At 38.8% G+C, this 14803-nt stretch overlaps 1 protein-coding gene across 1 annotated transcript in view; it reads left to right on the top strand.

Annotated features, from left to right (window-relative positions):
* Positions 1–11928, top strand: part of LHX4 (LIM homeobox 4) — a gene marked incomplete at both ends in the record, with an annotated part of 59412 nt that extends 47484 nt beyond the window's left edge. Inside the window, 4 exons of the mRNA XM_083360710.1 lie at positions 3061–3263; positions 6412–6566; positions 9386–9557; positions 11537–11928. Of these exons, the coding sequence (XP_083216836.1) occupies positions 3061–3263; positions 6412–6566; positions 9386–9557; positions 11537–11928 (922 nt within the window). The remainder of the gene's footprint in view (positions 1–3060; positions 3264–6411; positions 6567–9385; positions 9558–11536) is intronic.
* Positions 11929–14803: the final 2875 nt, after the last annotated feature.

Raw genomic sequence — 14803 nt, 5'->3', positions numbered from 1 at the left:
GACAACATACAAAACAGTGTAGTGTATTTACAACTGAACTGGAATTTTCCTCCACTCATACTTTTTTTTTTATCACAGTACTACAACCAGCTTAATCTGTGTGCTCTCTTAGAAGGACATTTAAAAATAAAAATAAAAAATAAATTTAAAAATAAAAATAAAAATAAACAAATAAGTCAACTTTGAACCTGAGAATGATATTTTTCAGTTGGGATTAATGTTAATATCCAATGGCCAGTTTCTGTACAAGGCTTGAAACTTATTTCAAGGTGGACTTTTCTAAATAATAGGGCTCACTCAAGATTTTGTAATTCTTACAGGCAGGTATATTTATGCATCAGAGCATAGCATTTCTTCCAAATGATATAGCTTCAGATGCATTATGTGGCTTAATACACTGCAGTTAAATGTATTATTTATTTGCCAGATTGTATCTTTCCTCCAGGGTGTGAAGGCAGCATATATAATACTCCATTTTACAATATTATTCCCACAACAGCAATACTTTGAGGTAGGTTGGGAGGTAAGAAATAGTTTTCAGCCCTTATGAGCTACCATGACTAAATGAACTTGAATTTAGGTTTCCATAGTGTTGGTCTAATATCTCAAGATAAGTACTATACAATACAAATGCATCTCTTCCAATTACTATGATCCAGAAAGACTAACACTGAATCTGGCGTAAAGTTCCAATTCAGTATAGAATTTGGGTTAAAGAAAACCAAAGTTCCTTCTTCTAATTTTTAGATCCAGCTATTTGTTGAATTTATTCATTACTTACAAGACTAATGTAAGTAATGTTGGGAGTTTTGATATTTACCTAAGAAAAGACCTGAATTTTCAAAACAATCTTTTTAAAAAAAAAAACACAAAACTTCATCCTTAAATAATACAGCCTGAGGACAGGTACATCTCTTGCTACTTCCAAAATGTATAACAGCAAAGCTTAGGTAATCCTTTTATTTTTTTTATTTTTTTTATTGAAAAGTTTTACAATACATTAGGTAATCCTTTTAAAATGGAGCAAGTTAATAGTTGAATGAATCTTTCTCTACAAGTAAAGCGATACATACTATGAAGAAGTCCTAACTCCACAGTAAAGTTGATAGCCAGAGGTGTTGGCAGGATCCAGTGCTTTCATCACCACAACAGAGGCAACATTGCACAGTCACAATGCAGGTTCCATCTCTTTTGTACATGTGCGTAGGACATCTTAATGCATACAAAAGTGTGGCGCTTGTGTCATGTGTCTCTGTTATTTTCATAATTCCTCCCCCAACTCTCCCTGGGAATACCTCTGTGGATGGGATCTGGAGTATTGGCAGAGATTAACAATGAAAGACAGATGGAGTTTAATAAAAGTAGCCAAGACATTTCTTTTGGCAACAGGAGGGGAAGGAGCAGGGGAATCCAAAGTCCACACAGGTAGTCCTCAACTGATGACCACAACTGAGCCCCAAATTTCCATTGCTAAGCAAGAGAGCTGTTAAGTAAATTTTGCCCCATTTTATGACCTTTTTTGCCACAGTTGTTAAGTGAGTCATTGCAATTGTTAAGTGAGTAACATGATTGTTAAGTGACTTTGACTCATTGATTTTGCTTGTCACAAGGTCTCAAAAGGTGATCGCATGACCCTAGGACACTGCAACAGTCATAAATTCATGCCCATTGCCAAGGGTACAAATTTTGATCACGTGACCATGGGGATGCTGCTACAGTTGTAAATTTGAAAAATGGTCATTAGTCCTTTTTTTCATTGCTGCTGTAACCTACAAATGGTTGAAGAAAATTATACATGCTTTCACATTTTAAAGATCTCTTTTTTTAAGTTGCAAGGCTTAAAAATGGAAGGCAAATGGGGAAACAAAAACGATGGCTAAAATTCAAATCATGTCAGCATCTATATCAGCTTGGCATGCGATAGCAATGAAATGTCAAACACTGTATTTAGCATTATTAGAAAAGAGACTGAAAACAACCACTTAAATAAATAAGTAAATAAATCTATAGAATCAGTTTTTGCCACAAGAGTCATAAGATCATTTTCAGTCCAGCAAAATTGTTCTTTTGGGTCGGAGACTCCCACCCCACTCCCTGCCCTGGAGAAACTGTCTGGTGCCGACTAAACTACTTGTGGAAAGAAAAGTGGCATGAAAATTCAGCCAACCGTGCTTGGTCCCCCATAATTTGTAGCTTATCGTTAAGTGTAGATGAGGCCTTGTCTTTAACAAAGGAGAGTGCTAGGCATTCTTCTTATTTTAGGACGTTTGCTAAGACATTCCTAGGGATGGGTTTTCAGCTGATGTGTGGTGCCACCGTTATTGCAGCCTGCAGATTCTACCACTTTAAATTAATCTTGTATTTACCTTAACCAGCAATGACCACAAGTAATTTATTCAGAACTAATGTGGATGAAATACGTCCTTATGGGGGTAATTGTACAGCCTGCCCTAGCTTTAGTTAAAAGGACCATCAAATTCTACCCTTCAGTTAGCCCAGTCGCTTTACACTGGAGAAGATGAAGACCTTCTGTATGAAATGTCGTGCCTGGTTGGGTTGGCTGCTGCTTTCAGTTCTACACTTTCCTCTGCTTCCTTTTGAAAGGCCACCTTTTTCAGAGTTTCTTGCTAAGAAATTCTTTATGAATTTCTGCAACAAGAAGAGATGTTTATATTCTACAATTAAACAATAATACTTAAGCTTAGATGATTCTTCATCCAGAAATTCAAGATAAAATCTTTGGATTAATGATTTATGTACAGGTCATTCTGAGTTTGGTAGTCATTGTAAGGAAAAGTTTGTTACACGTGGAGTTTAAGTAATACCTTTGGTCGTTGTTCAGAAATACTTGATTTTTGTGGATTACAGAGGCATACCCACCTACTTTGGGGTTATTTGTAGAGTCAGAAGAACAGACATCTATTTTTAAAATATGAAAGTAAAGCTTTCCCTCGAAATCTGAATCAGTATCTGTTATCATAATTGTGGTTTTTCCCCCTGATATAGCATATACTCTGTTCTGCTTCTAGGCATTAGCATTTTTCTCTCTCTCTTTTGCAGGCGTTTTGGTACAAAATGCACAGCATGCCAACAGGGAATCCCACCCACCCAAGTGGTCAGAAAAGCCCAAGATTTCGTCTATCATCTCCATTGCTTTGCCTGCATTATCTGCAACCGCCAACTTGCCACTGGGGACGAGTTTTATCTCATGGAAGACGGGCGCCTCGTGTGCAAGGAGGATTATGAAACAGCCAAACAGAACGGTAGGGTTGAACATGCATCCTGGTCTTGATAAAATGACTTATTAGAACTGAAAAACAGAACAATGCAACACTGGAAGACAACGTGGATTTTCCTGCTCCGCCTAGGAATATCAGTACCCACCACTTCCGGTACTGTATTCTTGCTTATTGCAGTTGTGATGCTGGAGGGAGAGGGGTCCTGTCAACTGCAACTGTTTTGTGGCCTAGTATATGGCTTGCAACTGTTGGCTCTGATTCTGGCCCAAGTCCTGATTACATATTGAACCTAATGCACTATATTAAAGATCTGGATTGGTCTCATTTGTTGTTTTAGCCTTTCCCCCTTTTTATTCCTAGGACTATGTGCACAGAAAGCTGGTTTTTTGCCAGTTATAATCAGTGGCATGCTGATAGATGTTTCAAGCCAGTTGCAACCTCTCAATATAATATTAGGAGAAATTAACTGGGTATGTTAAAATGGGAACTAAAATTGGAACTATCCTATCAGAATGGATGCTTCATCTGGAAAAATCATTTTCCTGTAGTTCAAATTTTTTTGTGTAGCATCCCAAACACCTCCATCCTTTTCTGCTCATTCACAAATGTGTATATCAGATGGTTGGAAGTAAGGGAAATATACAGGGCTTTGAAGCACACATTTTATTTTTATTTATTAGGATGTGCCACAAGAAGTTGGTCTTTGCATATTTGTCATTTCTGTTGATTTCCAGCTGCTGTACATAAAATAAGATCAAGAGCTGAAAATAATCCCAGACACAGCTCTCTCGAAAGCAGCAGAGTTGCATCTTGCACTTTAGCTTGATCTGGCCCTTCACTCAGAAAGTCTCCCATTTTTCAGTACCCGGTCTAAAATGCCGATATTTATTGTAGGTAAAAAAACCACACAACAGAACCGGGGCTGGGTTCAAGGAAGCCAGACAGAAAAAGGCTATAGATCACTAATGCTAATGAATCCACAAAGGCTGCCCAAGAGTGCCTGACTGAAATTAAAACTGAACTGGTCTTTAATGGATTTCATGTTGACAAGCCCTGACTTCTCATTAATTAAGGACTCTATTTTGACCTAATCAATTTGGCTAGGGTGATGCAATGCCTCCCTGTGTAAAGGAGATTGGTGGAGAGGGAGGCTAATAGATCATGGATTGAATGTTACTCAATTTCTATTATAGGCTCAGTGTAATCAATGACTTCAGTAGGATATAGTTTTGCAAACCACAGAGCTTGGGGAGGGGGAGGGAGGGATTATCAGCATATAGGTTAAGGTCCATTGCTAACCACTTCTAGAAGGACAATAAGTTCTTACAATAAGTTCTTACAATAAGACATATTTTATCAATATGTGAGAAAATATAAGTTGTTTTATGTTTTATATTTTTTATATTTTGCTAATTAGAGGGGTGTGTATATGGAGGCTAGCTTCAAAGAAAGAAACTACTATGAAAAGAAAGGCAGCTGAATCTGAGAATCATCGTAAGAATTCAGAAAAATCTATATTCTATATCTTACAGCCTGGCAGTTCTAGCTCCAGGATGTATTTACTGCTGATGAAAATGGTTACCTCACAATGAAAGTGTACTAATAATTTTTCTTACAGTTAACTGGACCTAAGGTAGAATTAAAATGCTACATTTAGATTGATTGCCCAAAGTTACTGCAGTTTTAAGATTTTGTTCTGTACCAGCCTGCTACCGGCCCTGCAGAAAAGGCAGGGACAACCCCTTTTACAAGAAGGCAAGAGGCTGGAACTAAGCCTGCCAAATTTATGGATACAAAAACAAATAGAACAAGACACGAACCATGAAACAGGCGTGGCTTCTCTCTGCCTCCTTCCGAGGTGCCCCATTGCCTTCCTCTGTTTACTCCTGATTGACTGCCTCCTGCGTCCTTGAACAGGGCCAGCTGTGGGTCATCTTCATCCATGCTGTCAGGCTCACACAGCTGGGTCTGCGTCGTGACCAGGTGGGAGGGGCCTAGCTGAGGGCTCTCATCAGCAAGCTCTCCAACCCCCTCAGCAAGCTCTTCAACACCCCCCTCCTCCTCTGAGTCGTCCGACCCAACTGCCGACCCCACAGGCTGACCCTGAATCACAACAGATTGTAGATTTAACTACAGATTAGTTCCATTACGCCTAGTTAAAATGTTACTATAATTACCAAAGTTGAGGAGCCTTATTTATGCCTCTTTCCACCTCTTTATGGAAAAGCATAAGTTTATGAGTAGTTCCATCAAAATGTGGGTATAACAGGTCTAAAATAATTCATAGGTGCAAGACAGGGAAGTCTAGTATAAAAAGAAAAGAAGGACTATACATATCAAAATAATCACATTTCCTTTCCTTAAAATTAAGTTGGATAGTCAGCCCCCTTGTATTGCTTGGTGGATTGGAAATTAATGGAAAAAACCCAAATCAATGTATTTTCCTATGTAGAAAGTACAAAGACATTAAAATGGCAATAAAATATATGTATATTTTTATACACATATAAATGAACTAGTTGACATTACTATGAAAATAAAAAAACATTTAGAATTGGAATGGAATAAAATATTGAGGATACATATTGCCCTGTGGCCACTTGAGTAATCTTATGTAAACATCAGCCTAAACAGATCTTTTCAGATCTCTCTTTATTCTATTTGGTTTTACGGGTGGTTCTCATTTAATGACCACTCATTCAGTGTCTGTTCAAATTTACCACAGTGCTGAACAAGTGCCTACAACTGGGCCTTGGAGTTCCAGCTGTCACAGCATATCCACAGTCATGTGATTTCTACCTTGGCAATCATGATTTCCTGCAAACATTCCCTGCTGGCTTTTCTGAAGCAAGGTCAATAGGGAAGCTGAAAGTCAGAGGTCATTGTCATGTGAGGTCCTCACTTAATGGCAGACATGGTCCTTGCTTAATGGTGGACTCCTGGAACTGCTGTCACTAATTCCTATAATTAATCGAGGACTACTGGTATTAGTTTAGTGAAGTCTGGTTTATTTTAGTACTCTGTATCCATAAAAACTTAAATGTACCCCTAAAAATGTTCAAATATAACTGCTCTATGATCATTTGTGTTAGCTTTCAAAACTCCCCACATCTTCTAGGCAGATTTCTGGTTCATGCTCATTCTAAAATAACTGGAAACTCTTCCATTACAGATGATTCAGAGGCTGGAGCCAAAAGGCCTCGAACCACCATCACAGCTAAACAGTTGGAAACGTTAAAAAACGCCTACAAAAACTCCCCCAAACCAGCCAGACATGTGCGGGAACAGCTGTCCTCTGAGACAGGATTGGACATGCGGGTTGTACAGGTGAGCACATGACATAAGGTTGACTTTTTCTTCAACTCAAATGATTGGCTGGTTTGCAGCGATTCTTTTGGAAAGTTCAAAGTTACTCAAGGCAATGTAGAACACATTCCAAATTTAAAGCCGTAGCAGAATGAATGCAAACCTGAAGGATGAGGTTGCCTAAGATGAACTGTTCAGCAATCCTTCTGAATAGAAACCTCCCTTCCTCTCTTGAGAAAGCATAGTAAGCTAAGTCTAATTGGCAATATGCAGGAAGAAATGGGCCAAAATCTTGCGATGTAACATCTCAGAATCATAAGCTTGGTGAGGTTGATGAAGGTCTACTACTACTACAGGGCTTTTCAACCTTTTCACCCATTGTACCACTTTTAGGATATGGCAACATCCGAGTACCACCAGTTGCCTAACAAGGTGTCAAAAACTTGACCAAAAAAAAAAAGTAAAAGAGTGATGAAGTACAGGTAGTCCTCGCCTTACAACAGTTAGCTTAGTGACTGTTCGAAGTTACAATGGCACTGGAAAAAAGTGCCCCCCAAGCCACAGCCGAGCAAGATACCTGCCCGGTGGCGCTTCTCCTCCTGTCCGAGGTTTTCATTGTTGTGGGCATTTCTGTAGAGGATTGGCTGCAGGGGTGGGGTGGGGGGTGTTTGGTTTTTATTCCCCCCCCCCCTCTGCTGGGCGGTTCCAGCAGGTTTTGGTCACTTCACCATCACAAATATGAATCATTTGCCAAGCATCTGAATGTAAATCACAAGACCCTGGGGATGCTGCAACATTCCAGCTGATTGGTGCTTCTTCTAGGCTCAGCAGAAGCACCAGGATCGGCGCCAAGCTCCAGCTGGAGCCTGGTGCTGATCCTGGCACTTCCGCTGAGCCCTGACAGCCCTGCAGCTCCAGCCGTCCTTCGCTCAGGCCTGTGCGGTGCTGCCACCGGTTCAGCTCATTCCCCTCCCCTGCTACCACTTTTCTAGGATGGTCGCGTACCACCTGCCAGGTGCCAATGTACTACAGGTGGTACCCATACCACTGGTTGAAAAGCCCTGTACTACTAGAATCAGATGAGCCTTTTCCATAGCTGCCCCTACTTTGTAGAGCACCCTCCCTCCACAGTCTGGCAAGCTCCCAGCCTTCTAGCCTTTTAGAAGGCCATCAAGACCTGGCTCTTTACCCAGGCACTGGAGTAGAGCAATGGAAGATTATGGGGCACCCTTGGAGATGACTGAAGTACCAGCTTTCCTTTCTTTTCTTTTATTGCTTCTTGATCTTAGTTTCATTTTTATGATGTTATGGTTTTATTGCTGATGTAAGCTGCCCAGAGTTCTGTTTTAAGATAGACAGCCATACAACTCTTTTAAATCAATTGATAAATTGATTATATTTTAATTTGGGCATGGTTTAATTTTCTTTTAATTTTTGTATACTTATTTATATATGCCCTGTGAACCGCCCTGAGTCCCTTAGGGAGAAGGGCGGTATAGAAATTAAATAAAATAAATAAATAAATAAAATAAATAAATTCTATGCACATGGCTCCTTTAATAGCTGTGTCAGATTTCTGCAGGGCAGTTTAATACCCAAATGGGATTCTCTATAGAATTCTGTAGCTGTTTTCACATTTTTCCTGATGGTGCCATTCAAAATAAATACTGTTAGTGAAAGTACAGATGAAAGTACAGACTGTCTTCCTATATAGGCCTGTAGTCCTGATTCAATAATTCCTATCTACTTTATCTAAATAAAGTAGTAAGAGTAGGAGTAAGAGGCTCACATTGTTGTATTATATTTTATTCTGAATATTGTTTCTCTTATTATAATTCTGATTTTCTTCCCTTTTATTTTTTGATTAACTCACTTGTCAGTTGCTGTGCTGTAAAGTCTACTCTCACTTAGATTTGGAACTTTGCCCTCTTTCTACAACCTTTTACTAGGAAGGACAGCTTCTCAAGGCTTATGACTGCAGAGTCAGAGCAGTGCTGGGGACTCTCTCTCTCTCCCACCCCACCCCCCTTAATATTAGCAGTGGCAGCTGCAGATGTTGACTTTCGCTATTAAGTGCAGTTCAAAGGGACTCAGAGACTTGGCTGCACATCTTGAAGCCTATGTAAAACCACAAAATGGTACTGGGGGAAAAAACCAGAGAGAGCATCCTAGGAAATTAGGGTGGAGAAAGCATGTGAATCAGTAAACAAATAGTGCAGCAGATACAGGCACTCAGGAACCTCTAATTGTCACTGTGTGCCATTGCCACAACATAGATCTGGAAGGCCAGGCACATGCATACACGAAGTGGTTCCTATTGTACATCAGTCAAGACTTTGGATAATGATGTGATTATGATGTAGGGTTAAATAAGAAGTGCTTCTCTTCATTTCAGTTCCTTGGACTTGCCCTGAAACTCTTTACTTATGGGTGATATCTAATATTGAACAAGTTCTCCCCACCAAAAATTCACAGTAAGAAACTTTGAACTGTCTATACTGGTATTTGTGCTTTGTCATATTATAGATATTATAGGTATTAGGTATTCATTATTAATACATTTCCCATATGTCTTAGCCTAAAACCTTTTTTGCAGTTCCTGTTGTTTCATTACTACAAGTAGAATTTAGGGAAGCTGTTATCCCCAGTTTTTAACTGGGGTACTAGAGGGCTAGTGTCAAGGTTCACACAATAGCAGGAACAGGGCTTGATCTTTTCACTCCCAGATGAGATCATGCCTGTCCATCTTCTGGATGATGAAAAAATTCTTTTCAATGAATCTCAGGTGGTGGGACTGAAAATGGTCTTGTTCTCACTGCTTTTTTCCATCATGATCACAGGTCTGGTTTCAAAACAGAAGAGCCAAAGAGAAGCGCCTGAAAAAAGATGCTGGGCGACATCGTTGGGGCCAGTTCTACAAGAGTGTGAAGAGGAACAGAGGCGGCACCAAGCATGAGAAAGAGAGCTCTGCAGAGGACTGCGGAGTTAGTGACAGTGAGCTGAGCTTTAGAGGTAGGCAGAAGAGGAAGCACAAAGGATTAAGGCAAATTAAGATTAGGGCTCCTGTTTATGTTTACAAATGTCCTAGATTAGGAGTGGGCTACTTACACTTTTCCTAGTAAAATCTGCAGATCCTGGGAAATGCCAACAAATGCTGTGAATCAGTAGATAGACCATAGTTTAAAAATTAAACTACTGATTCAGTGCATTTGTCACCAGGTGATTGCTCCTTTTTATTTAAATCCCTGAGGCACTCTGGTTATTTTTATTTATTTGTTAGATAACCAGCTTAAACCTCTCTTTTTAAAAGTAGCAGATTTCTGTGCATTATGTGCAAGCTTCACTCAAAACTGGTTGCCAACAATCATTGATGTTAGGAATTAACTTTATTTTGTTTTATTGAATGTATTTTTATTGGTCAGGGACCAAAATAAAGTTTTTGTCTGCCTGTTTTAAAGCAGCCACCTTTTCTGATTGATGTAGAAACCTGAAAAAAGTTGGGTTGTTTTAATAAATAGAAGAGGGGCGCTGTGCCTACCCAAGGTCCAGAAGACTTTCCCCTGATTCTTCATTAGTTTTTAAAACTATCTTCCCATTGTCCCTTTTAGGATCTGTACTAATCCGTGCTTCTCCTTATGACTGCACAATGTGTGTATATGGATCTGTCTAAAGACTGTGCAAGGCGCAGTGAACTAGATGGGGTTGCTGCACGCTTCATGCTCTTAAAAAAATAGAATTTCAATGCCACCATCTTGATCTTTTGGATTGCGAAAACCTGCAATAAAACTTTGAGTGCAAAATGTTGCCATTGAGGGAGTCAGCCAATCATGCTTTTTACTGGGTACATTGCTTCTACTTTCCCTTATCTTTTTCCCAGCTTCAGTTTTCTGGTCTTATCCTCATTTCCAATTATTATCTATTATTCCACAGTTTCTGACTATGCACAGTCTTTAACAAATCCAAATGGAAGATGACTACAGCATGAGTTACTGTGACAAGAGGTGTTATAACGCTTATGCTTTTTCTTTATAAGGTTTATATAGCATTTAAGTATATTTATAGCATTTATATACTTAAAAGAATATAGATGGCAAGTGGCAATCAGGAGCAAATTTGGTTGCCTTTAAATTGGTTCATAATTGACTTCAGCACAGATTTTGGTTCAGGAGATCTTGCTTATCTGGGGAGCTTTATTATTATTTATTGTATGGCACATTCACATCACATTTTGGTTAAAAAAATAAAAGATAATAATATAAAATATTATAAACATATGTCTAGATTACAGATATAACTTTTGGCTTCATTGGCTGCAGTCAGGAAATCAGCAAAGCCTCCATTATAGGACCTATTTTGGCACTCTGTCACTATATGTTGGATAGTTTGTTCTTCCGCCCCACAGTCACAATTCGTTGATGGTATTTTGCTTCACTTATAAAGAGCATCAGCACATCGGTCATGGCCAGTGCAAATTCAATTCAATGTTGCCCATATCATAGGGGGGTGGTCAAATCCGGGTGTTTTTTTCAAGATGCAAGCCAAACTTTGACAGTGTAGAGGGTAAAATGCTGTATCCACATTTTATGTATGTCAAAATCATTTTCTACAAGTACTTTAGCAGTAGAAATAGCTGGATGTCTGGATATCAGCCTGTTTCATTCCAGGCAGTCTACATTGCTCAGTATTGGGATTTATCAAACATCTTGAGGTATTATAAATAAAAGGTTTTATAAATAAATAAAAGCTTTGTGGCAAAAAAAATAACAACCCTGTATGGAAAAATGCACATTTTTCCAAATATTATTGGATTCTGTTTTGCATTATCCCAAATCAGCATGGCTGATAATGAGGGGATGATATGAGATGTAATCTTGCAATACCTAAGAGGTCTACCAGTCCTTATCCCTGACTTAAAGGAATTTTTCAGTCTTTGATCAGAGTCTACCAGATAGAGGGGTTTTCTTCTGTACTAAAATTTTGTTTCTTTTCAGAAGACCAAATCCTCTCAGAGCTGGGCCACAATAGAATATACAGCAACGCTGGTGAGGTGGCTAGTGGACAACTATTGAATGGTACTTTCTCTCTGGATGGGACAGGACAATCCTATCAGGACTTGAGGGATGGAAGTCCTTATGGAATCCCGCAATCTCCAGCTTCCATATCATCTCTTCCATCACATACTCCATTGCTAAATGGTTTGGAATACACAATGGACAATAATTTAGGAATAATAGCACATGGAGGGCAGGGGGCGAGCCAGACATTCAGAGCTATGGCTGGGGGCCCAACCTCTGATATTTCCACTGGAAGCAGCGTTGGTTATCCAGACTTTCCAACAAGTCCTGCCTCCTGGCTTGATGAAATGGATCATCCTCCTTTTTAAAGTATTCTGCTTCCTTCAGATTTTCCATAGTCAGACCTGTTCTTTTGGCCTGAAAGCGTGCTAAGCCATCCCCAATAAGGGACAACAATCAATCTTCAATGAAAGAAAGTGTCCATTATTTTAGAAGGGGAATCCACAATTTTTTTTCTGTAAAGCTGAAAGAAAATATGATAATATAATGTATAAATATATATATATATATATATTTTATTTGCTTTGTATTTGAAAGAGGGGACTGATAGGAAGAGCTGCTTTTGAATACAGCACACTGTTGTGTTTAGTCTATGTATGATGTTAGTGGTGCCAGCTAAAACAAGGACAAATTCACTGACTCTTCGTGGGGTTCGGCTGCCCAGTTGGCTCCTAGCACATGTGGAAATGACTAAACTGATTTTTGCTCCTTGACAACACTACATCTTCTCACAGGCGGCATGACCGTTGTCCTGCATTTGCTTGACTCTAACCAGCTAAGCAATAGAAATCAATGCAATATTTCCAGCTACTGAAGGGACAGAAAGTTGCTAAATGGTTGAAGTTTTACCCTTCCCACTTTTATTTCTGCCTGCAACTTCTTTTCTATATTATGCCTTATTAAGGAGACATGGTAAGGCAGCTTAGAGGTGCCCTTGTTTCTCACCTACATCACAGCTTTTGGGCATCTGCTATTGCCTTTCAACTGGATCATGGGATCTTTTGCTGATGCCTTCTCTCCTGGTTGACATCCAGCTACAAGGAAGCAGCAACAACCCCAAAGCAACACCTGCTGATTCTTTAGATCTCAACCCCTCTGTGGTCATTATTCTTCCTAAAGTTGTTATTGTCACTCAGATAAGTGAACCATGTGCTACTGTGAGGCAAAAGAAAAAGAAAAAAGAAGAAGCAAAAATACAACAGCAAAGCCCTCAACTCAATTTTAGTAAGCAGTGGGATTATAATTGTCTTCCTGATTGGATATAGCAGGAATCAGGGATCCCATAGCAAGCTCACTTTTTGGGGCAACCACTCACTTGTCATTCAAGAAGAATGCAACTATAACAAAAAAAAAGAATATAGAGCTGCAGCTGGTAGGAATGCACCATGGGTTTAAAATCCACAACAAAAAGATAATTACAGGCATTTTACACCCTTCTACTAGTTTTAGGTGTTAGTTCATGGTAGTGAAAATCTTTCAAACTATGAACTGAATACCAGTTAAGCACAAGGTGTATTCTAATCAGAAAAATAAACTATTCTTTACTTTACATGAAATTAATTTGTATAGGAGTTTAATAATGCCTGTAATCCAGCATGAAGTCCAATGCTGGGTCTTTTTTTTAGCATATGTAATACTATGGCATTTTCCTAAGCAATGCAGCAATTTATAACCTCATTACTTATACTGTTGTAGCAATCCCCAAGTTTTCTCTGAGGAAAGGGAGGCAACTTTAATTTGATTTTTTAGGAGATTAACATCATTCTAAAGGCCTTCACAAATAAAAGTTTTATAATGTAGGTAAAATATGAAAGAGAAATATCATGACAATCATTTGAAGCTAGACATTAACTAGGCTGGAAAGCTGCTAAGGGGCTTTTCAGAGATTATTTGAGATCAGGGTAACACATACACATAAAGTTTGAGGCAGTTCTGTGCCTGCAGAGCATATATCTTGGAAGTGCTTTCTGAAACTCTAAATTTTGTTTTGCTCCGGGGTCTTATACAAACTAATTGGAACTTCAAACACTTTGTAGTGAGTATTATGGCCTTATAATCACTGAGTAACATGAGCAAGGTGACACAGGTATGACTTGAGAATTAGAGAACTTGTTCATGCATTCCTTTGCATGTGTGAGCCAAATTTCCCTGAAAAATTATTGACTTCCTATTACTTCAAGCACAATGCTTTTCAGTGACATCTTATGCAGATAAGACAGAGCCAGTGTTGATATATGTGTGTATCAACAAAGTCCTCAACTTTCTGTTTTCTGAGGTTTTGTCTCCAACTGGCTAGAAATAATTTTATATCAAATATTTTTATGGATTGAAACCTAAGTTTAAAAAAGCATAAAAATTGGGCAGCACACAGCAAATTATCATATTGCAGAGGTTCAGATCAATGCCTGTTTTCATTTTGCCATGTTGGGAAGTGTTTATCATTTACCCTCCCACAAAACAATTTTTGCTACAGAAAAAAAAGTGGGAAATCACTAGTTCCCTGAAGTAAGTACATTTCAACATACCTTGTAGATAGCATAAATGCGTATCTGGTCCATTTACTGTTCTGCATGGCTGCCGTTCCAAAATCTAATCAGGTGAAGAATATATTTCATAAGTAAAATGGAACTCTGCTATTCCGATAAAACTGCTTTCCTTTCCAGATTCTATATGGAAAGGAAGAGCTGAAACTGTTTCTCCTCCCAGATTCTATGTTAGGGAGCTTACAAGTAACTGACAAGACTAATGAGTTGTATTTTACCCAAGAATATGAATCACGCAAACCTAAAATAGATAATATTCTTTTACATAAAATGATTTCACTGTGCTTCTGAACAGGAGTCTGGTTTTTCATCAAAATTGAGTGATTGCAGTTGGTTTAGAATCAGTCTTTAATTTACTTCCAATAGTTTAATTAATAATAAAAGTAGACATCGAGGAAATGAAAGTTAATGAAGAAAAGTAGGCTGTTCTAACAATAGGCTAGGCTAAAAGACCATGCATGGACTCTGCTTTCAAATTATCCTCTCTCCAGGTGCATGAGGTTGTATCATGAAGCTTTTTGCAGTTTACTGTCTTACCTAAATGTAAAATGCCCACTCTTTTGGAAACTGAGTCTTAGTTTGGTTGCCAGAACCCCTAAGATAAGCTGCAACATTTGATTAAACAAGTTCTTGAATTTAG

Source organism: Vipera ursinii (assembly GCF_947247035.1).
Source record: "Vipera ursinii genome assembly, chromosome: 3".
Classification (NCBI taxonomy): Eukaryota; Metazoa; Chordata; class Lepidosauria; order Squamata; family Viperidae; genus Vipera; species Vipera ursinii.
The sequence above is the reverse complement of the archived record's forward strand: the minus strand, read 5'-3'. Positions and strand labels throughout refer to the sequence as shown.